The sequence below is a fragment of the Phyllopteryx taeniolatus genome, chromosome 3 (assembly GCF_024500385.1).
Source record: "Phyllopteryx taeniolatus isolate TA_2022b chromosome 3, UOR_Ptae_1.2, whole genome shotgun sequence".
In the NCBI taxonomy this organism is placed as follows: Eukaryota; Metazoa; Chordata; class Actinopteri; order Syngnathiformes; family Syngnathidae; genus Phyllopteryx; species Phyllopteryx taeniolatus.
This window is the reverse complement of record NC_084504.1, coordinates 22,202,937-22,227,169: the sequence shown is the minus strand read 5'-3', so window position 1 is coordinate 22,227,169 and position 24,233 is coordinate 22,202,937. Positions and strand designations below refer to the sequence as shown.

Genomic DNA, 24,233 nt, shown 5'->3' with positions numbered 1-24,233 from the left:
CTAATTTTGATTCCATGTGTTTCAACAAGTTTTTGTGTGTGCAGGTTTACTCAAAATCATCTGATCCAGAAATGTGCTCCAGTAGGTGTGGATACAGGATATTTTTAAATGTCATTTTATTTAACACAGTGTAAACTTTGAATCCACAGAAACAGAAACAGTCATATTCATCTTTGCTAATTTTGTAATTGGCATTGCCACCACCGATAGGACTGGAGTGGAATAACATTGAATTGACCGATCCTTAATAACTGTTCAAACTGAGCCCAGCAGATTTTATTAAAAATTTTTTTTATATATACTAAGCGTAAAAGGGGCATAAATTCCTAGAACTATGAAAAGGAAATTTATTGCTCAATTAATCAATTTGTTGTTTTAATATTTTCAATTTATTTTAGTTTTATTTATTTTTTTATTAATATATTTTAAAAATATTTTTTTTTTTTTACTAAAAAATGAAAACCGTGTACGCAAACAAATAAATTAATAGATCCTATGAGGGTTGAAGCAACATGATTAGTCAACAAAAAAATTCTACACAATTGTCAGAATTCCCATCGATCATTAACTGGTCCACTAATCAATCGTTGTGATCATCCCCTTGTTACGCCCATCAATTAACAAAGTTCACAAAAGTCTTATCGGTTCTCTATACAGAGAATTAATGCTCAGTATTGCACATAATAGTATTTGCATAGGCAACTATAGATCAAAATGACATGGTTTTATTATTATTTATTATATAAGGAGGAATGTACCGCTATTTGAACCTAATGTTGGGGTTTTAATTGAAGAGTTCAAACAGAACAGCATATGACTATTATTTTTTTTGTTATTTCTGGTTTCCAGGTGAAAGCTAGTAATTTTTGTTTAGGGCAGAATGTGATAGAACGTGATAACATAAATACTTGGGCGCTTCTGATTGGCTTCAAAGGGGAGATGATGCTAATTGCAGTAAAATGTCTATGGCACTTATTGGTTTCTACAATAAAATCTTTATTTTCGACAAGTTTTACAAAGCATTTGTTAGGTTTCGCAAGGTTAGGAAATACGACATTGAAAGATGCCGTAATAGGCAGTCTGGTAGGAGGCGTGGCTCTACTTTTGTCTAAATGCCGCTTGCCGGATTTTACGCTTCAACTTGTCAACTGAATTCTTGAATCTTTAGCAATCAGTAAAATTTTCTCCAGAAAGTCTATTATATTTATGTATATATTGTTGAATGTATGTATATATGTGTGCACTGACACTGTGTGTCCTACCTGGTGTAAATGCCATCCAAAATGCCCAGACGGGCCTCAGAGCTGGGCACGTAGGAGCCTATTTGGGCCATAACACAGATCAGGGCCACCTGGCGGATGTAGGAGCTCTTTCCCCCCATGTTAGGGCCAGTGATGATCATTGTTATTTTTCCATCAGCCTGAAGTGAGGTAGAAGAGAGCAGTTGTAACAAAGACAGATGGCTTGGGAGTGATATACAGTAATAAGATATTTGGATGCTGAGGAGGTGGGTGCACTAGACGCATTGACTTGTTGCAACAGGAACCCTCTCAAATAGTGACAGGTGACGCGTGTTTGTGTTGTGATGCACATCCATGTGTGTGAGAAAAATATGTTATGATGCATATGCGCTGCTGGCATTTTATTTTGGAACTGGGAGCATGGAAACATCTGTGTGTTTTAACTTAGATTTGTGTCAAGGCTTTTGCGCGTGTGTGTATGCGTGCGTACCTGTAGTTGTGCATTATTGGGCACATACTGGCTGTGCTCGCCCATTAGTAGGTCTATAGCAGGGTGTCTGCCATCCTTGATCACAATCTGACGCTCATTGTCAGACACCTTTGGTCTGCAACAGAAAAAAAAACCACGGGTCAGCTGCAAACAACAACACCACAAAAAAATAATCACAATAAATTGCACAGCCATTAAATAAAAAAACACATTTATATAAAAGCGTTATACAAACCCCAATTCCAATGAAGATGGGACGCTGAGTAAAACATAAATAAAAAACTAAAACAAAAACTGAACCAGATTATTATTTTTTTTTTTGTACGGGGTGACAGCTGTGGTTTTGAATAATGATGGAATCATTATAGTGGAGAGATAAGAGTGAATATTGGTGGCTATGAGGGGAAGCAGGGAGGACAGGCTGGACAGGGGATCGCGCTGACAGGTGGAGAGTTTGGATTTCTGAATGAGATCAGAGATTTAGGAGGCATAAGAGGAAGATAGTGGAAAAAGAATCACAGTGGGGGAGAGGCAGTGCGTTTTTGAACTTTTTGTTCATTTTGTAGTAATTCTATGACTTTATTCATATATCGGAACAATTCTCAGAAAAGTTTTTGTCAAAATATTGAGACTTTATTTTCATAAAGTACGCAACATTAAAAATACATTGTCATACTTTTTGTTTTTGTAGTACTGTAATCTTTTTGCTCTTTTCAATGTGGTCTAACTAATGACTTGGAACTCCAGCAAGGATTTTGGCGCAAAGGTTTTTTTCAGACGACATGTTATTTGGGTTGTATGCAGATACTGTATGGCTGGTGTGTGCGTGCGTATCTTAGTGAGCGGGAGAAACCTTAGCGTTCTGGCTGAGCATGCCACTGAGCCCAATGCATACGCCCACGCACCGCCTGCCCGAGACTATAGGACATGACACAGGAAACACGTACAGTGCACACATTCAGTATATTAATACACATTAAAGCAATTCAAACACACACAAGTACACAGTACAATTACATGAGGGCACCACCTGCAATAGTCCCCATGTTTGGCAACCTCAGCCAATGAGAAGAGACAGTCCATGGTTGCTAGGTGACTAATAGCCCTTTTCATGGTGTGATAGTGCTCCCCAAACTGACTGCAAGAGAGCAAGGAGAGGAAGGAAAAGATTTGCAAGCGTAAATTACTGGAAATGTATAATTGTATTCTCAGTAGATGACACTGCTAGTGCACTTGAACAGAGCATGATTGTGGCAGGTAACACTGGACTGACTGAACGCTTGAAGCTGTGTTTATCATGTACAGTATATGAGTGTGAGCGTGCGTGTGTCGTACTCCATGAAAGCGGTCCACTCCCTCTGGCAGTCCAGTAGCAGCTGCTCACGGAGCTGCAGCAGCTTCTTGTGGCGCTCCACCACAAAGGGAGAGTGATACCTGCTGACCGCTTTGGTGCTGCACAGCAAAAGGAGATTATGTTCGTGGGATTAATTTACATTGTGATGCGTGCATTCCAATACATCTGGTGTCAAATAAAAGAGCACCACTGATGAAATGGAAGCAGTGTCTGCCTCTTGCAGATGGGATGACTATTAAAAAAAATAAAAAATGAAGAAAAAAAACCCCCACAAATGGAGTAGGAGTTACACTGATTAGTCGACTGGTGGGCGAGTTGACTTCAATACTCTGCATCGACCAGGGTCAGAGATTCACGGTGGCATTAACGGTGGCCCGATGACCCGGGGCGAGAACGCCGCTGTGTCGGGCCGCCACCTATGCATAGATACTGGCCCGCTCAGTCCAGTACATATTTCTCAAAGTCAAAGAACATTTTTGTGCATAAAGATTCTATACCTGATACCAAGTTATCTCAGGGAGTTCCAAAATGCTCTACTACTAGTACTTACACTCCTGTCTGCTAAAATTTAGTGAAAAGAAACCTAGAATTATGCATTTCGGACTTTTTGTTGCTTTTTCCTGTTGTACTAGACTCTCAAGGGGGTCACGCAACGTCGCTATGAATGCTTGGCCGAGACGGTCTCCGAGATGAACAGCAAGGCTGTTATCTATATTTAAAGTAATGAAAGTAAGAAATGTCAGATATTGAGCAAAGCTTTTTACATGAAATATTAATGAGAAATCCAGCCGTCTCAAATGCCAGGCGGAAAAGACCAACTAGAATAGCTTGACAAAGGGCATGCTATGCATTTTCAACCCAAATTATTGTGCAAACCAGACTAAAGGAATTAGTCAAAAATTATAAAAACTAAAAATAAAACATTGATGGCATGGGACCTTTAAAGAAGAAAAAATAGTTCCCTCTCTTTCCATTTGTGTGTTTTGCAGCTCACCTGCTGATTTTGACCCAATCGCTAGGAACAATGGAGGACTGTGAGTTCTTCACCTCAATCAGAAACTGTCAGCAGAGGAGACAAACACGCACGCACTAAGCTGCCATGTCATTGTTGTTTGACTTCTGGCCACTCAGGCTCCATCAGTACGTACCTCCTGTCCTGACACAGTGGTGTAGTTGAGGGCGGGGGCTTTTAGGACAATTCGGACGTGTTTGCGATGGTCCTGAATCTCTTGTAAAACTTTCTGGATTTGCTCTCTTCTTTCCAGCAGCACTGGGAAGCCAGACAGATCAGAGAAGAGCTCGGTCTTATTCCCACACCTGTAACATGTGATATTGACATTATACTCACGCTCTTCCATCCTCCATTTTTTTCATTCCCCCCTACAATACTTACTTGGCTGCCTTCTCGTTGAGCACGCTGAGGAAGTCGTGGGCCGGGGCCAGCAGGTCCGGAGTGTCCACCAGGAGTCCTCGAATGAGCCCAGAGCGGATCTGTGCTCTAATAGCTGGCAGCAGGGCCTGCAGTTCCAGCGCCAGGCGACAAAGGCTGCTGATGATGAGGAAGAACTCCTGCGTGGAGGACTACAGCACATTTTAAAATCATAAACGTGCAAAATAGCAGCCCTTTACACCTTTAATACTTCACCAGAATAACAATGACTTGCAAATCCTTTTCAACAAACATTCAATTGAGTACACTACAAACTAATACAATTATTTTTTTTGCAAATATTCACTCATTTTGGGGCATGTTTACCACCTTGTTACATCACATTTCCTTTTAACAACACTCAGTAAGCGTTTGGGAACTGAGGACACTAATGTTGAAGCTTTGTAGGGAGAATTCTTTCCCATTCTTGCTTGATGAGTTCCTCAACAGTCCGGGGTCTCCCATGTCGTATTTTGCGCTTCGCAATGCACCAGACATTTTAATGGGAGACATGTCTGGACTGCTGGCAAGCCAGTCTAGTACTCTTAACTACGAAGCCACACAGTTGTAACATGTAACACCTGAAATTAGCAGGGATGTCCCTGAAAAAGACGTTGCTTGGATGGCAGCATATGTTGCCCCAAAACCTGTATGTACCTTTCAGCATTAATGGTGCCTTCACAGATGGTAGATGCAAGTTACCCATGCCATGGGCACTAACACACTCCCATACCATTATAGATGCTGGCTTTTAAACTGCGCTCATAACAATCTGGATGGTCCTTTTCCTCTTTGGCCCAGAAGATACGACATCCATGATTTCCAAAAACAATTTGAAATGTGGACTCGTCAGACCACAGCACACGTTTCCACTTTGCGTCAGTCCATTTTAGATGAGCGACGGCCCAGAGAAGCCAGTGGCGTTTCTGGGTGTTGTTTATATATGCGTTTCGCCTCGCATGGTTGAGTTTTAACTTGCAGTTGTAGATTTAGCGATGGTTTTCTGAAGTGTTCCTGAGCCTAAGTGGCAATATCCTTCACACAATGACGCTGGACTTTCATGCAGGGATTGAAGGTCACGGGCATTCAGTGTTGGTTTTCAACCTTAACCGTTTACATGCAGAGATTTCTCCAGCGTCTCTGAAACTTTTGATATTATGGACCGTAGATGATCAAATTCCTAAATTTCTTGCAATTTTATATTGACAAACGTTCTTAAACTTGACTATTTGTTCACACAGTTGTTTACAAAGTGGTGAACTTCTCTCCATCCTTGCTTGTGAACAATTATACCCAATCATGACACGCACCTCTTTCCAATGAACCTGTTCACCTGTGGAATGTTCCAAATAGGTGCTTTTATTAGCATTCCTCAACTTTACCAGTCTTTTGTTGCCCCTGTCGCAGCTTTTTTGGAACGTGCTACAAGCTTCAAAGACAAAATGAGAGACTATTTACAAAAAACAATAACGTTCATCAGTTTGAACATTAAATATATTTTCTTTGTAGTGTATTCAGTTGAATATATCTTGAAAAGGATTTGCAAATCATTGTATTCTGTTTTCTATTTACGTTTTATACAATGTCCAACTTCAGTGGAATTGGGGTTTGTAGTTTCATAAAATTACACTTCCTTCCTCTCCTACTTCCGCAAATGGTGTCTTCATTGTTGTGCCTGTAAGGTGATTTATAAACAAAATATATGTAGCTTTTGCCACACTTAAAAGAAAAAAAAGCTACAGGACTATGGGTCTGATGCAAGTGCAAATTTAATTGCTCACGCAAACAGATGTGAAAGCTGACCTACTAAGCATGTGCACGTAGGATCGCATCTGCCAAACACACCAAATAACCATGCAGTTCATTTTGCACGTTCTCGGCAGGGTAAATGCAAATAGATTAATTTAGCATGCACAATGTGATTTAACAAATTGAGATAAATCTTGATGGCTGATTCTCCGTCTTAAAAGAAAAAAGGCGTCTGAAAGGCAGGTGCAAATGGCAACGCCGAGTGTAATCTCGACAAGGAGGCCAGGCAAAATGACAGGCGACGAGAAGAAAGGATCTTTTCCACTCATGTGAACGTTCTTTAAATGCCAGAAACTAAATTATCGCATATCACGTATCGTCTGTTCAGAAATGCTATTTGCTAAATGCTAAATGCTATAAGGGCACAACACTCTTTCAACTCTGCATTTCCTTCTGTCTGGGTCATTTCAGTGCACTGTTACTATTGTCTAGTGCTGGCCTTTCCCAGAGCAGTTTTCGAGTGTACTGTCCCAAGTTTGCAATACAATGTTATGAAGGATGGGCACTTGGGATGAGTTAAACAAAAATAGGGCTTTTATGCGGAACGACAGAGGAGCAGTTTGTTGACTGCGTAAGGATGAGTATTGTCCATCTTGTCAAGTTATACTTTTCTATTTTCAAAGGAAACAGTGACAATGATTTTCAAGATTTTGGGATCCTGATCGCTTATTCTCACCATATATAACGACTTCTCAAAAACATCCCACTTTTGTCTCAAAAATAATATATACACAACTTTTTTCCTCAAAAATACACAACTTTATTCTCGCAACGTTACTATAAGTGTGGCTCTTATACTCCTTTGTAATTCTGCACCAAAGCTGCCTTACAGAGAAATTGTGCTCTGACTTTCTAGTTCTCTAAAACAACGGACACACAAAACCGTCTTATGAAAATAGCTTGATCAGCACATTACTGAGGTAATCAAATATTAATGCTACAAAATATATAATGTTTACGCCATGAATTGTGCAGCATCTTCAAAGGCCAAACTTGTGATCAGTTCTGATCAAAAGTATTGATTTATCAATGCACTGCGCGGGCATGCCTCTTGGGAAGCGAGGCTATTGCACTTTATGATTCCCATTAGTGGAATTAGAGTGGACTCCTGCGTCATTAAGGGTTAATGAGAGTCACAGTGTGATGATGCTTTCAGGTATTCATCACAAACTAATGCTTTACAGGTTCCCTCATGTCAGCAGCCCCCTGGATTGGTTCTTCTTGGAACACGCAAACCCCGGAGCCGCTGCATCCCAATAGTATGACCCCCACCATTGAGCGGAGACATAGATACAGGCCATTACACACACTCCCATATATCTACAGACGGCCAGCATGAATATTAGGTTATTTGTGTGCGTGTATTGAGTGACATTTATGTTGTTTTTGTCTGATGAAGGATATAAACATAGTACACCCAAACGGGTGGCCGAGACCCTGTGACATTTTAAAGATGAGTCAGATGGGAAATGAGAATGTGGGATACTTTCAGGTAAACTCTCGCTCTCTCTCTAACTGTCTCTTCAAGTGTCTCAGTGTTTCTCTCAGTGTCTCTCTTTCTCATTGTGCCTCCGTCTCTCTCTAGCTCGCTGTCTCTTCATCACATTGTCTTTCTGTCTCTCTGTGTTTGGCTGTCTCTCTCTGCCTGTTTCTCAGTGCCTCAGTCTTTCAGTGCCGAAAGTGTCTGTCCCTCAGTGTCTCTTTCTCAAAGAGTCTCTGTCTCTCTCGTTGTGTCTCTCTATGTCTCCCTGCGTATCTAGAAATGGAAAATACTACAAGAATAAAGTTATAGAATGATGAGCATACATGAATTCATCTGCATATTCATGGTTACCTATTCACAAATTCATCTGTTTGGATTTTGTTTTTGTTTTTTTTTCTGTGGGACCTATGCAGAGCTATTAGTTGGAAGAAAAAAAAATACCCTAATTGCTGGTCTGGTGCAAATTCTTTTTTTAATCAATAAATCTGTAAGCCATTTATTTTTATGGGCAATATTGTATGATGAGTTTGAAAATATATTGTTTTGGGGTATAATTTGTGATGTTTTTACCATTTTAAACAACAATCACAGCCTTGGCAGAAGTACCCACTACTGAGTGGCACGCGAGCCAAGTTTAAAACTATTTGATATTCAAAATGTTCAAGAATGTGTATGTAAAATTGCAAAAGGTGCAACAAAAAGGGAATCTTTTAGATTCCCTGTCCCTTTATTTTTTATTTATTGGTACCTTTTTGTTGAATATGCTGCAAATTCCTCTCTCCAGATCAGGCAAATGCACCAGCAGGGATGTTGTGGAGTTTAATGTGAGAGAATCAGACTCCAGGATCTCCTGCACTGCATCCTGCCGTTCCAAGATGGACCTTGAGATCCGAACAGAAAAAGGCATTTAAAAGGTACATAATAGTGTTTCCGCCGCTGCTATGGCCACAAGTACCTGTATATTATTCATATCCGTTAATAAACTCTTATAATTCCAATTGAACCTCATTTGACAGAATTCACTTGTATCATGTGTCAAGTATCACAAAAACAGCAGATAAAGAATATCCAAATCCAAAGTAATAAAAGTGATATCACAAACAATCACAATGCATATTTGGCGTGTGTGTGGGGGGGGGGGGGGGGGGGTGCCTTGAATGCATTGTCATGGAATTAATGGATGTAATCTGGGATTTACTGACACTGAAATTGTGCAGAGGAGCTGTCGACATAATTGGAGTGTAGTGCTCAATCACATCTTTAATCCCTCCGCTGTGAGCGTGACACAAACGAAGGAACTGGAAAAGCATCGCCACATTATAAGTGAGAGGTTGTTTCAAGCAATCAATGTGTTTTATTTCTGTTCTCCGACCCACCAATCTACTAATCCCAATGGGTGAAAATAGTGAAATGAATGGAAATCAGGTCCTTGCAGTTATCATCATTTTGTTAACTTTTTATTTAAGAGCAATATTCAGGATTAGGGTTCCAAAGGGGTGAAAACATTTACAGTAAATTTCCAAAACCGAAATCCTTTTACTGAAACGTTTAGCTAGGAAAAGTCATAGCTGGAGATTTTTTATAATGGAAGAAAGACAATTACATTTTTACACTGGTTTATTTTTTGCTAGGACTTAAGAGTTCTTTTGAATAAACGGGATAAGTGGTTAGCAAATCTCCCTCACAGTTCTGACGTTGGGGTTTGAATCCGGGTTGCCCCTCCTGTGTAGAATTTGCATATGCTCCTTGTGCTTGCGGGGTTTTCATGTTCTGTTCATTGAGGACTCTAAATTGTCTTAGGTGTGATTATGAGTATGAATGGCTGTTTGTCTGTATGTTCCCTGCGACTCGCTGGCGACCAGTCCAGCATGTCCCCCAATTCGGCTGGGATAAATGAATAGAATAACCATGTATATTATGTTCTTTGTAGGAAGTAGAGTCAGGTATGGACATTGGAATGAGGGATGCAGGGTAGACACACGTACACACGTCACAGCAGTATAAAATATGTATAACAAATTAAAACCTAAAAAATGTAAACAAAAAAATAAACCCTGCTGTTTAACAGATGGATTAAGCGTTGGTTGATTGGACCAACGGACACACGCCTTTTCCAAACGTGACGTGGGTCGAGCATTTTGATGAAGTGACCAAACGACAAATCTTCGACCACACAAAAGGGCTGCAAATCTTTGGCAATACCTGATGTCACTGCACGGTGTGTCAAGCAAGTGATATATCAGGATACGAACACAGGAGTTAGTTATATTGCTTGTGTTTCCTTTAAAGTACGGGACAGTGGTAAAACCCAAATTATTACACATTGGAGATTTAAATGAAGGCAGTGCTTCTTCAAATTTTCATGTCTCAAATCCTCCGCTCGCACGAGTACTTTTATGTTTCTGTTTCGTGTCTGTGAGCTGCACTTTGAAGCAGAATACAGTTACAAATGTGCGCACACACTAAGCGGCAATGCAAAGACCGAAAAAAATAGGTGCATTTGGGCATATTGTACCGTGCAGAGCACACTGAAAAAAATGGGTACTTTCCCATCCCTAGTAGACAATGAATTGAGTTTGCAGCAATGCCAGTTGCAATTCCTGTTAATTCCCCCAAAAAGTTTCCGAAAATTCCCAAAATTTTTAAACCCTATTCAGAAGAAACTCCACTTCACCGTCGGTCCACATGTATAATTCTCCCTCTCCTTCTTTCATCATTGTTATGACTTTTCCTGAAATAGCTGCTAAGTGGCCTTAAGGTTGCAGGTTATAGCGCCACCTGTTGCTTTGGCAGGTGCAAGAGGTTGTGTACTCACCGTGGGTCTGTGAGCGGACGGGTCACCCACTTCCTCATGAGCCTCCTACCAAACGAAGTGCGCGTGTGGTCCAATACCCACAGCAGACTGCCCCTCACGCCGCCATCTGTCTGTTATTTAACATAAAACACAACGACAAAGTGATACACGCATTTATTTAATAATTGGAGAAACAGCTTTAGCTCTGATTAAGGGAAGAGACAGAAAGTAATAAAAGAGGACAGAGGACTTGAACTAAGACCAAAATCTATTCTGTGTGTATGTGTGCCGGCGCACACACACAAACACACACACAGGATGTCTGACATCCGCGTGCCCCACAGGAGTCGTGCTGAACCTTTGAGCCGTCGCCCACGCAACCCTAACTCGTCACTGAACAATTTGCTGGGAACTGAGAAGCGGTTCAAATCAGCCGGTTAATCTTCCCAGGCCGCCTTGCGACGACGAGAGGGAGAGGATTTTGTTGTACATCGAGTTTGGATGGTACATACTGAACTGAAGAGCATTGATGGTTGAGAACATTTGTAAAATCAGTGAATGAATAACTAAAATCTAAATCTTCATAGCTAAAAGGAGGTTAAGTTATACGCAGATGCACGTTCTTATGAATCCTTATCCTACATGAGCATAACAAATTATAACCTGACCTGATTAGATATGACAAAGTCTGAATATGTTGTATTTACATTAATTTGGATCAGATCCAGATTCAACTCAGTGGCCTTGCATACTGTACATAAAACAAATTGAACACATGGTCAAGAACAAGGCTCGTGACTGCCAGGCCCCAGGTTCAGTTCAGTTCAGTTTAAGTAGTGGCAATGCACATGAAATAAAGAAAGAAAAAGAAATCACCTGATTGTTGAGAATTTCCAGGTTTCTGAGGGTGGCCGCACTGAGGATCATTCCCTGTGACTCACCGCTCAGACGTTGGAAGGAGCTGCATGGAATAACATTAAATCATCCCACTATCCAGCAAAAGCACAACATTGTCCAGTTTCTGAGGGTGTCTTCATCTGTAGTTCTTTTTGCACAAACTGAACTCAGTTCTTTCAGACTGTTTTTTTACACACATGTAACTTTGTTCTATGGCATGGAATACAGCTTAAAATGTGTTTCATGTGTCTTTAAATGACACATTAGGTCCTGGTTCACGTTGGCATCTTGAACAGACCAAAACCAAGCTTATTGTACAGATGCCTGTGCCAAACTGCAATGAGCAACATTACGTTTTTCAATTGACACTTGTTTGGGTTTGAACAAGCATGGTAGTGTTCACATTTGAAAGCAAACTCACGCTATAATAATAGGAGTTCTTTTCAAAATATGAACACACAAACGGACTAAAAAGTGATCAGAAAACAGTATTATTGCCTTCACATTTCTCATTAATTTGGATAAGAATTGAGTTTTCTTCATGGTCTACTTTAGGTATACTCCCAGTTGTTGCGATACAAGGTGAAGTGAATCTGCAGTGCTTGGTGTACAGAACGTAAAAGGAAAGCAAAGCACTCTGTCGACTTTTAGAAGGATCTGAGTTTGTCTGGAGTGTTCATACAGAATATGCATGAAAAATGCCGACTAATGTATGACTGAAAAGAAAAAGAGTGACAACAGCCTGAGTTTTGAAGGACATACGTCTGTTGTATACCTTTCACTTCTAAGCACTCTCTCCAAGTTGAACTCTTGGAGGTACTGGATGAGAGGACCCAAACAGCAGATCACGGGGCTCTCCAATGATGCCACACTAGATAAAGAATGACAACCTGGACAACGCAAACACATTTTTACCTATCCAACACAGTCATGAACCACTTAGAACACATTCACTGCCATCGATGGCTTTAGAAGTCAAATATCCATAACCTTCCAATTTTTTCTAATCCAATATTGATTTCATAGTGGCGGCACAGCCCCGGCCCCGCCTGTGTGGAGTTTGCATGTTCTCCCCGTGCCTGCATGGGTTTTCTCCGGGCACTCCGGTTTCCTCCCACATCCCCAAAACATGCATGGTAGGTAGATTGAAGACTCTAAGTGTGTGCAAATGGTTGTTTGTTTCTATGTGCCCTGCGATTGGCTGGCGACCAGTTCAGGGTGTACCCCGCCTCTCGCCCGAAGATAGCTGGGATAGGCTCCAGCACGCCCGCGACCCTAGTGAGGATAAAGCGGTACAGAAAATGGATGGATGGATGATTTCATAGTGAAAAATAAAAATTTAGCAAATGTCCTGTTCAAATACATGGGAGAGACTCAAAGTGCGACAGCAAGAAGCCAGCTTCACATCAGATTGCGATAACACACCAACAGTACATTAAGTTACATGAGCAGAAGAAGAAAATCGCAATTGAACTGCATTATATATCTCGTTTTTACACTGAGTAGGAAGGATATATGTCTGTGAGTATTGTTATATTATCTGTCTGTATATGTTCCTACAGCGTTTGTGTGTGAATATTCGTTATTTGAAGGAGTATGACTCCGGTGACTTGGATGCTAACTTTCCGTCAATAGAGTTTTACTTAGTGTGTTAGCATTAAGATGGCGATTTAAGGATGTACATTTGGAACAGTGACAAAATGTGTGATTAATTTGTGAGTTAACTATGGGAATCTTGCGATTCTAAATTTTAATCGATTGACAGCCCTACTGTTAAAAAAAAAGTGTATGTCAAGTCAGCCTGCCTTTGGTGTTGCATGAGCACAGCAGTTCAATTTCCTTAATTTTACAATAACTTAACAGTGGTTAACTTCTTTGTACACTTTGTATTGCAATTGGTAATGTTAAAATGTTACTTAGAACATTGCCTGTACAATTAATCAAGGTTTTATAGAGTGACAGTTTGACTCTGAAAAAGATTATTTGTATTTCTATTATTTCCTACAATAATAATTAAACAAACAAAGTGGAGTTTGAAAAGCATCCCGGAGTGGATTGTGGTGGCCTTTTAAGGTTCTGCCTCGTAAAAAAAAAAACGATTAAAAAGATGTCATAATTAGGCAGAAGAATAGAACACAAATAAACACACCTCCAACCTGATTGTGGCAATAGAATTCAGTTACTGTGTTCATTGCAGAGGCAAACTCAAAGTGGGCACTGTCCCTCTTCTCAACTCGCACCTTGTCGTCAGCCTGCGCACTGGAAGGAAATGACATGAATAAAAGCAAATATGTCATTTTCCTACCTACTGAAAGGAAAAAACAAAACACACACACACACATGCACGCAAACACACAGCATATCTGCCGCTTCATCGCATCTCATTCATTTATGCTGCAATACTGCTTTCAAGGACTCGCTAGGTTTGTCAGATCTGTTGTTTCCATGCCAACCAAGGAAAACACGTGGCTTTGGATCCCGACACACACAGACGCGCGAGCCATCGTTCATCACGTCCGCCGCTGGTCAGACTGGGAGGTACAATGTTATTGTTCCAATAACCCTCATAAATCATTTAAGCAGTCAGTTCAAGCAAATGATAAGATTCTATCGATCAGTCCAGCTCAGTGAAGCACTTCTACCAAACATGAAACTGGCTGAAAAAGTCTCCAAAGTGTTTTTGTGTTGGTTTTTTTGTTTTTAAGGGAGGGGGGGTGGGGTGTTCTTATGTGAAAGGTTGGATTCATAAGACTCACAAACATCAGCACGCTTCAGCAGTTATTTTCTGCATATTTCATATCAGCAGGGCTGAGTGGGTGTCACAATTTCTACAGGTACTATGCACTGGATGATGGCTGATCATGTCAGGGGATTGATTACCAAAGCAGTTACTACAGATCCCTGAAGTGAATACAGGTGCTGGTGTTCTTAACAATGAAGCCTGTATTTGCTTTTTGGTTCCACCTGTCACAGGCACCTTTTTTTTCTTTTTTTTTTTTTATCCATTGAATAAAGAAAATTCACTTTGACTCAACATTTACAAAGAGTATTATTTTTTGGGTCTTAAATTTATCAAATTATCATCAAATTCAAAATGAGTGCCAATTTGAAAAAAAAAAAAAATAAAATAACATTAAACATTAAACTCTTTTTAGCATATTCAACTGAATAGAGGTTGAAAAAGATTTGTATATTATTGTATTATGTTTTTATTTGTGTTTTACAAAACATCCTAACGTCATCGGATTTGGTGTTTGTAAAACTGGTTTTACTGATCCATCAAAATCTAGGCTGGATGGCTTAGTGTTTAACAGATAAGGACATTTAATGAATGTTACATTTGTTTATTTAGTTACAATTACATGCCATGACTGCCACCTCACCTTCACAGCAGTTGCTTATCAACTTAAAAACCAAAAAATTGAGAACACTCGTGTGGGAAAAGCCTCACCAAGTAAGGTCTTTCACTCGCTTATATTCCCCTCACAAAGCTGGCTCGTGACCGCAGGCTAGAGGGTGCTGAGGGAAGGCCGCTAATCTTGCACCCAGCTACCAACCAATCTCCCGGGGGCTCATTACCTGCCTCTCTGCAGACACGCACGCCCGGTTGCCAGGCGTCCCCTTCTTTTCCTCCTCCAATCCAAAAACACGCATCTTAGGTTCACTGAAGATTCTAAAGTGTGCATAAGTGTAAACTGTAAAGGTGAGTCTCTCTAGTTGTTTGACTATACGCGCCGTGTGATTGACTGGCCTTGTAATTAATGAATTATAATTTTCTGCCAAACTAAATGGACTGAACGCGCTGCTCTAATTGATTGGCATTCCTTGTATAGCGCTCAAAGAACGACCGCAGGCGCTGTTGCAAGCACACAAATGAACGACCCAAAAGACAAAAAGGAAAACCCAAATGAGAGTGAAGAATGACAAATGTGCACCGGGAAAGAGACAACAGAGGCAGAAAGCAGCAGCAGGCAGCTTTCTATTTATCCAATCAACCTTATCTAATCTAATCCACTTCCCTCCCTCCCACTCCGTCGTTTGATTTTCATTTGTGCATAATGCAGTGAGAGAAAGCCCGAGAGGGAGTCGGGGCTCAATTGTCGGCACAACGCTGGGCAGCACGTGTAATTGCTTTTTAATATGACGGCTAACATTGACGTTTTAGCATGACATTATGGGCAAGTGTATGTGAAAGCATGTGTTGGAATAGTGTAACTGGTGAAGGCACCCTGGGGATCAAAGTGTCTGACTTAACGGTTTTCCATTGTGGTTTTGACAAAATACAGTAAAACCCCCGCTATATCGTGGTTCACGCTTCGCGGTCCCACTATCCATCCATCCATTTTCTGAGCCGCTTCTCCTCACTCGGGTCGCGGGCGTGCTGGAGCCTATCCCAGCTGTCATCGGGCAGGAGGCGGGGTACACCCTGAACTGGTTGCCAGCCAATCACAGGGCACATAGAAACAAACAACCATTCGCACTCACAGTCATGCCTACGGGCAATTTAGTCTCTCCAATTAATGCATGTTTTTGGGATGTGGGAGGAAACCGGAGTGCCCGGAGAAAACCCACGCAGGCACGGGGAGAACATGCAAACTCCACACAGGCGGGGCCGGGGATTGAACCCGGGTCCTCAGAACTGTGAGGCTGACGCTCTAACCAGTCGGCCACCGTGCCGCGCGGTCCCACTATTTTGCAGTTTATTTTATTATTGCGCAAAACTTTTTTTTTTTTAAACCAGTTAAGGCAATTAATAGTACAGCTAGCCTCTCCGGGATACAAACACCTTATTTTTTTATACTTTATGTGTTATTAATTTTGATATTTTCGCCATTTTTTTTTTATCCATTGCTCTTGCAGTCTCTCGCTCTCTCTCTCAGTATATTCTGTGTTTAAATGTGCGAGTCTTGTTTTAAAATTGTCTTTGAAGACATCTGGTCGCCTGCAACCCCGATGAGGACTCGCGCTATAGAAAATGGATCGATGGATGCAGAAAAAGGTAAAAACCTCATGAAGTACAAGTTGTTGTGCAGTAAAAAAAAATTAGAATAAAATAAAAGGCCCCCCACGCCCCCTGGTGGCTACCTGGCATTTGTGATGCTCTGCAACAGTTTCTGGGTCTGCGCTGAGAGATCAGAGGGCACCAGGATCTCCACAGGGTTTATCTTCAAGGCACGGCTCTCCAGTTCGGAGCGAGACTGACCGTCAGGGAAAGAATCCAGCTGAACCTCTCCTGTGCTGGGCTGAACTGCCTGCATCCACAAATTACATGTATTATATTACAGACACTACAGTATTAGTACAGATTAAAGGGTATGAACATTTCATATTCCGATGAGAGTGTGACAGTGCGGGCTGGGTGGCAGTAATAACGATTCTAATCCCCCCACCCCACAAGCAACTTGTAACAAAGCCACCACCGGAATAATAGGTAGTTAGTTACACAGGCGAAATGTAATGAAATCCACGATGAGAGATGTACAATATCAAAAAAAATCTCAAATCAAGATAAGTACATGACTGTACAGATGAGATTAGAAAGTGTGCCAGTCAAACTCACCACCAGCCCCACAGTGAGCTGCTTCTTCAACTTGTCCCAATTCTCGCTGATACACAACAGGATGCTGTCAGTTGGCTCCGACACGGCATCGTGACTTCCGCCCTCCTTCACGTCGTCTGGACCGCACACGGGGTTGATGTCTCATTGGACTGTTGAGGACAATGATGCTGGAGAAATGCAGTGCCACAAACACACTCTCTCGCCCAGGGATGGGCAAACTTTTGTGTTCAAGGGTGACATTTGATTTAAAACAAAACAAAACAAAACAAAAAAACACATTTGTAGATGAGGTTTAAAACAAACCTATAAAAAAGTAGTATGTATATATATATATGTTTTTTTTTAAAATAGTATTACATTATTTATAATTTTTTTCATTTGCCTAACCAAATATTTAATTCAATGAAAACAAATGTTGAATGCCTCAGTAGAACTGTTTATTTTACCAATATTTTAATACCATTAGTTAAATAAAGCAACTATTATTTACAATTATTTAATGAGAAAAACAAATACATTTTAATTAACCAATTTTCAAAAAAAAGAGGGTGACAATAATCCAATAAATATTACGACTCTTATTAACGTAAATAATAAGCACTATTTTTTTTATTCTCAGATAAAAAAAATATTTCTTTTTATTACTGGTGTACATTATTATTATTTTTTTTAAAAGAACACACATATGTAAATTTCTTAGTTTTACCAATATTTCTATTTTAATTACAGTAAATGAGCCAATCCTTTAATAAGAAATAAGTTAAGCATTTAGAAAAAAACAAATAAATACATTTTAATTCCAAATTCTAGGAGGAAAAAAAAAACAGCAAAACTATTGCAAGAAATAATACAGGACTATTGATAATGTTAATGATGATGATGAAATGATGAAAATAAAGAATGTGGGATTAATATGTCAACCCTTGTGCTACAGTCTACTACAGTACTTTGAATGTGAACTTCCTGTATAAATGGTTCCTCTCCTCTCATGTTCTGCTTATTGATGCTGCTCTTATTTGGGAAAAGATGTCGCAAAAAGCGACAAAAAGCTAAAGAAACTGCAAAGTACATGGCGTTAACTCTTTAATGCTCGATACCTTGCCCACCACTGCTCTAGCCAACCAACACTGGATATTTGGAGCCATTAAGGTGTGAAGATCACATTTTTCCAGTAAAAGAAAATAGAAAACTCCATCATAAAGGACTCCAGTAATCCTTAATCTGACTTGACTTCATGTATGCATGCGTTGACTGAGAAGAGTAATATGCACCTCGAAAATGCCAATAATGTTGGATTTAAAAAAAAAAAACCTCAAACGGAAACATTGATTGTGCATTTCAAAAGGATACCCTCTCCCACCAGTGTGGACTTGGTGTACAGAGCACTGAGTTGCCTCGTAAACAGAGTGTTCTTATTGGCCCCTGACGCTTTGATGGCGGAAGTCTCGGTCTGCTTGACGACACCCACCTATGCAGTAAAAGACAACATTGCAGTGTTAATAACAACAGAACCATCTTCTTGAATATCAAAGTAACCCTACGGAGCATATGGGGTGTTATGAAGTGTCACTTAATGTACATTTTTTTTATATTTTGGTGCTGTCCAATGAAAAGCATACTGTAACAGCTCCAATATCCCCAGTGAAATTGTTTTTATCGCAATAATAATTTAATGACTTCTATGATTCTTATTTTTAAATGTAGACAGATGCTTTTTAATGATCAGCAACAATCTTTAATGTACAATTTGTTTATTGACAAGCTCAAAAGCTTGATCATAACAATGGGTAGGAAGAGCCAATGCTTTGAGGGTTCTAAAATCATGGCTATCGATGGTAACCATTAGCAAGGCAATGGCTTTTTCCATTATATGTTAGCACTAAGCTAGCAGGCCGTTGTTAAGATGTGTTTTAAATGCACAACGTAAATAAAACATCTTAAAGACCCTTTTTTGATGAATTCTTCATTATTTACTGCCACCACACGTTACTTGTATCTCAAGTTTGCGCTCACAAATATAATTTTTTTGCCACAATAATGTAATGATGTCAATCTGTACACTTCACAACAGTAGAGCGAGCACTGGAGCCCCAATTTTCTTTCCTTCCTTCTATATAAAATTCTTTGTAGTACAAATTCATACCTTGTGGCCGTGGGACACCAATCGCCTGACGTGAACGAACAATCGGTGTGTGGGGATGCTGCACGTCATAAAGTTATGGTCCAGGTGACAGAATATATTCAGCTCTTTCGCTGCAATCTAACAACACACACACACACACACACACACACACAAAAATTTGTTTGCATGCTTGCTTTAAATATATTTGAGAGTGACTTCTCACCTCAGCATCGTCTCCAAAAAACCTATACTTATATCCACACTCCACAGCCAACAGGACGTCCTTGTGCTGCTTTTTCAGCTGGATGACCTGCTGCTCCAAAGGAGTGTACGCACACTTTGTGCGTCTGCAGAGGGCAGTATTGTCTGATGGAAGGCTGACCTCTGTAGCCCTTCCTTCAGCACATTGTCCTCCTTTGCCTGCTGGCTTGGCAAACTGAGAAATGCAGAACGTCTGCAAACAGAAAATGCACGGACTACATTTACGGGACAGAGACTAACTTCGTAAAAAAACAAAACAAAAGACTGCACAAGCTGACCACAGACACAAAACTCTAGTTTGTACCTCTAATAACTCTTGAAACATGAGCGTTTGAGAAAAGTGCAAAAGTGTGTCCCTTAATAACGCCGTGGGTCTCCCCCCTGCCCCAAGTGTAATCTGCAAGTGTAAATGCAGGCGTTTAATTGTTTCCCGTGTACTTATTAATAGTTATCATCCAAAAAAATAAGTATACTAACACTCTGGTCTCCTCTTTGTGTATGTTGTTTGACGGGTTAAAATGTACCGTAACATTGGTGCTTATCTTATTAGCATGTCCAACCAGGTCCCTCTCTTGGTCACTTATTAATATGACAGTTGATTGACTGCATAGCAATACACCAACATTGCGCAGGACCCTGCGATGTGACCCAACCAATATATAGCGCTGCCCTAGTACATATCTCCATTTTCAATATTTACATTTTATTCAGTAGCATATTTTTTCACAAAACGTGACATGTGCCACAGTATTCATGTCAACTTGGACCCATTTGTCCCTGTAACATGAAAATACAAAATGCTGCCATCATGAACATAACCTCTCATGATGTGCGCCATTGAGTACCTGCTTTGAACTCTGCTCTTCTTCGTCTTTTTCTGTGAGCTGGTCATTATTGCTGTGTTGACTTTTGACACCAGTAGAACTGCCATGGCTACCACTGCTTGCCTCCTTCACAACAGTCACAATATCACAGCTCACGCCACTGGGATCAGTCGTGCAGGTGAAGCCTCTCAGCCTCTCTAAGGTAGAGGGACACAGACCCGCTGGTCCCCTGCTCAATGGCAACTTTTGCTCTGAATACAAAATAATAAAAACATTGTTGCACTTAGTGTTGTCACGATACCAAAATTCTGAATTAATTATATATAATATATCAGTAAAAGCAGTGGAATAATAGATGGTAAAGCATGGAATTTTGGATTTGTATTCATTCAAAAAAATATTACGCAATGGAGGATAATATATATACATATACACTCATAATAAAATGAAATAGCAGTACAATACAAATAAAATTATTCTTGCAGCTGCTGATATTTGTAGCCTTGTTTACAATATAAATATTGCTCCAAAGAAGAAAGATTGCTATCACAAAATATAGACAAGTGAAAACCAGCACAGCCCTTCGCATTGTTTCCCAAACTCTGTGCTATAATTTTTGATCCTTCGGGTATTTTGACAAAATCAATTCATGGGCCTGCCTTTGAATATACTGTATTCTCATTCATCCAAATCACTGTAATCTCAGGGTATTGAATAGACCGCAATTGGCCTGTTCAGGGTGTCTTATAGAAGACATCACGGGCATGTTATTAAGACACCTGGAAACTGGTTTTAAAAATAACAGGATGGTGTCTGCATCAAGCATTGTCTCTTATGCAGATGCATTAGCGTCACCTGCAGGGCTGTCAGTGAATCCAGTGTCAAGGCCTCCGTCATCCACCTGCAGGGAGAGCTTGGCTTGTTTGGAAGGTAGCTCAGCGTCATGATGTCGGGAGACACGCTTCTGTACGGAGGCCAAAGAAAATACTGTAGATGGGTGGTGACAGGTTGACAACAATGGTGGGTCATCGGGGAGAGCATTATTTCTTTTATTACCACTTTTTTTTCCAGAAGGATACCAGTACGAGTATTCACTCTTGAGTACTCACCAATACCGAGTACCAATACCACTCGTACATCTGATACATCAAATTTCAATTAACATAATGACTGATAATTGTGAACAAAGACTTTTTTTTTCTGATGCACGTGATGAGTAGACATTCCAACAGCTTCTTCCCTCTTGCAATCAACTTCTTGAACAGCTAACTTACAATTCCATTACAACAAGCTGGCAATTTTTTGACTTGAGTTCGTTGTCACATTTCTGTATTATGTATTACTCGTGCACTCACTGTAGTTGTCTCGCCGCGCTGCACTATTTGCATATAGTGGCCACTCATGCCAGAGTAGCATCTGCTCCATTTGCACACTGATTGAGGAGTATCTGTAACATTTGCACAACCATTGTCCCAGATTATCGCAGTACTCGTCACTTTAAACCGCATACACTCCTTGAAGTCTCAGTGCCCTTTGCACAATGGTCATTGCACCGGACTATTGCGATATTAGCCATTCGAACTGAGGACTCTGCATCTTTTTGCACAATTGTTGTTTGTTGTTGTTTTTTGTCAATGTCTTTATGTCTCCAAAGTGTTCTGTAAATTGACTGTCTGTTGTACTAGAGCGGCTCCAACTACCGGAGACAAATTCCTTGTGTGTTTTGGACATACTTGGCAAATAAAGATGATTCTGATTCTGATTCTGATTCTGATTCGCCAATGTGTCAAACCGCTGCAGTGTAATGCCAACTACTGGCAAAGAGCATTTACTCAATGTCAGATTTGTTATTTTTTTTTTGCCTTAAACCTGCAATAGTATGTAACTATTTTTTGTAAAAAAAAATAGACACTACGAGAGGAGATGACACAATGCTGATTACACCTATAAGTTCCATTAACATCTTGCTGTATTTTTCAGTATTTGATCTTTTTTATTTTGTGTCTACCAGAGACATTCCCACTAGATGTCCCACCGAAAATTACGTATCGGAAATGACAGGACAGATATGACGCATTTTAGTAGCAGTTGGTGGAGTGCTGCCCTTTTTTTCTGTAAAAAGCTCACTAAACATTATTTTTCATTTCTGTAGCAGAAAATAAGCATATTATAATAACCATGTAAATGCAAACAATAATAATAATAATAATTGCAACAAATGGGGGGGAAAAAAAAACTTTCTGAAAACCCATTAGCTGCCCAACAAGGTGCCTGATGTAAAATAAACGAAGTTCAGCAACGTCCGAGCAATGCATGTACACAATCATAACTGTGAAATTTCCATCAACAATAACTGTGAAATTTCCATCAACTGCCTCTTCCGATGATAAATCCATCTTTTTCAGCGATGGCTGTCTTTCAAAACAGAATTAAAATGTAGAATGTTGGAGAATCATCACATACAAGGAACCCCCTACGAAGCACCGTGTTCTGTTGTTGTCATGCTGAATTCAAGCCTAGGGGGCGGCAGAATTCACATATGATATCTTTCAGTAAGGGTGGCTGGTATCGGCAGCCTTCACGAGTACCCAATACCTTGAAATACCTGATACTGAAATCGGTACTCGCCCATCTCTTATTTTATTTTATTTTATTTTATTTTTTTGTTATTGATTCTGACATGGTACAGATTTAGGCTACGTGGTGGATTAAATAATTACCAACTGAAGGCCACTGTGAAAGAAGCAGGATAAAACCTCTCACATGGCACATGATGGTGGCCTCACCTTGCCTTTGGAGGGATTACAATCCGTCTGGGTTTTAGGCGCGCCGCCACCACCGCCACCACCGCCGCTCAAGGCTCCGAAGTACCTGCTGATGGACGTCTGAGAGGCACACGATTTCTTCGGAGCTTTAGGCATCCTAACCGTTAACTGTTAGTTTGACGGAAGCCATAAATGTTGATTGAGTTGACAGGCAGCGCTGTCAGAAGGTTGCAGGAACGCTCCGGCAATTTTTCAAAACACAACGTCGCGTGTGATGAGCTCACAGTCGCGTTGGTGACGTAACACAATGAAGCGCGCCATAATATTTAAATATCCTGTTGTGAAATTTCACTGTTAACTATACCAAAACGTGTCTGTTAATATATTTGTTTTCTAGTACAACTCATCATAATATATATATTATATTTTGATTAGGTAAAGCTTTACGTCGCTGAAGATGATCTGAAATTGCTTCGAGCAGATGGAAATATTTACCGAACCGCAGTCAATTTTGAAAGGAAGTACTGGTTATCCGGTTTCGTCAATAAGGTTTAACAGGAGCTCATGAATGACCAAAACTGAAGGCGTAGTATGATTTTGGAATTTTCCAATAATTATCCATCACTTGGTTATTATAATCGTTATTATATTTTAATTTATTATGAGACAAAGAAGACAATAATTATTAAAAATACATCGTCATAATAACAATCACAATTATACAAATATAAACCATATACAGATCAAACAAAATAAACGATAATTAATGGCAAATTAAAAAGACTAAAATGAAACAAAATATTTTAATTAATAACGAGGAAAAGAAAAAGGGATTCCATCTATCCATTTTCTGTACCACCGAGCTGGAACCTAGGGCTTCATAACAAAGGGGTGAATACATACCCACATTTAAATTAGAAGTGGTAATGTAACAAAATAGGTTATAAAGCCAAAGGAGTGAATACTTTATGAAAGCCCTGTATTTATTTATTTAACCTTTATTAAGCCAAGTAAGGCATTTAACAAAAGAGTATCATTTAATAATTTTATTTGGTGAAGTCGTTGACTGTTGTTGTTTGCGCTCATGATAGGCCAGGCGTTTTGTGATATATAATATATAAATATAATATATAAAACATTTTAGCATCTTGTTGTGCGGGCATCTGCTCCCTGTCTCATCCTCATGTTGTCCTTAGCTGTGTTT

General features: G+C 40.0%; 1 protein-coding gene across 3 annotated transcripts in view; it reads right to left on the bottom strand.

The window, feature by feature from the left end:
* Nucleotides 1-23,340, bottom strand: part of msh3 (mutS homolog 3 (E. coli)) — a 46,759-nt gene extending 23,419 nt beyond the window's left edge. Inside the window, exons 1-20 of one of the 3 annotated variants that reach the window (XM_061767647.1) lie at nt 23,051-23,340; nt 21,120-21,228; nt 20,286-20,515; nt 19,403-19,633; nt 19,201-19,317; nt 18,408-18,525; nt 17,058-17,197; nt 16,583-16,749; nt 13,647-13,756; nt 12,273-12,387; nt 11,477-11,561; nt 10,622-10,731; nt 8,555-8,687; nt 4,479-4,666; nt 4,234-4,402; nt 4,080-4,144; nt 3,067-3,183; nt 2,762-2,869; nt 1,732-1,846; nt 1,263-1,420 (exon numbers count right to left, since the gene is read on the bottom strand). In XM_061767647.1, the coding sequence (XP_061623631.1) occupies nt 1,263-1,420; nt 1,732-1,846; nt 2,762-2,869; nt 3,067-3,183; nt 4,080-4,144; nt 4,234-4,402; nt 4,479-4,666; nt 8,555-8,687; nt 10,622-10,731; nt 11,477-11,561; nt 12,273-12,387; nt 13,647-13,756; nt 16,583-16,749; nt 17,058-17,197; nt 18,408-18,525; nt 19,201-19,317; nt 19,403-19,633; nt 20,286-20,515; nt 21,120-21,228; nt 23,051-23,185 (2,720 nt within the window). In that variant the 5' untranslated portion in view covers nt 23,186-23,340. The remainder of the gene's footprint in view (nt 1-1,262; nt 1,421-1,731; nt 1,847-2,761; nt 2,870-3,066; nt 3,184-4,079; nt 4,145-4,233; nt 4,403-4,478; nt 4,667-8,554; nt 8,688-10,621; nt 10,732-11,476; nt 11,562-12,272; nt 12,388-13,646; nt 13,757-16,582; nt 16,750-17,057; nt 17,198-18,407; nt 18,526-19,200; nt 19,318-19,402; nt 19,634-20,285; nt 20,516-21,119; nt 21,229-23,050) is intronic. The other 2 variants (XM_061767645.1, XM_061767646.1) reach the window with 2 other exon arrangements.
* Nucleotides 23,341-24,233: the final 893 nt, after the last annotated feature.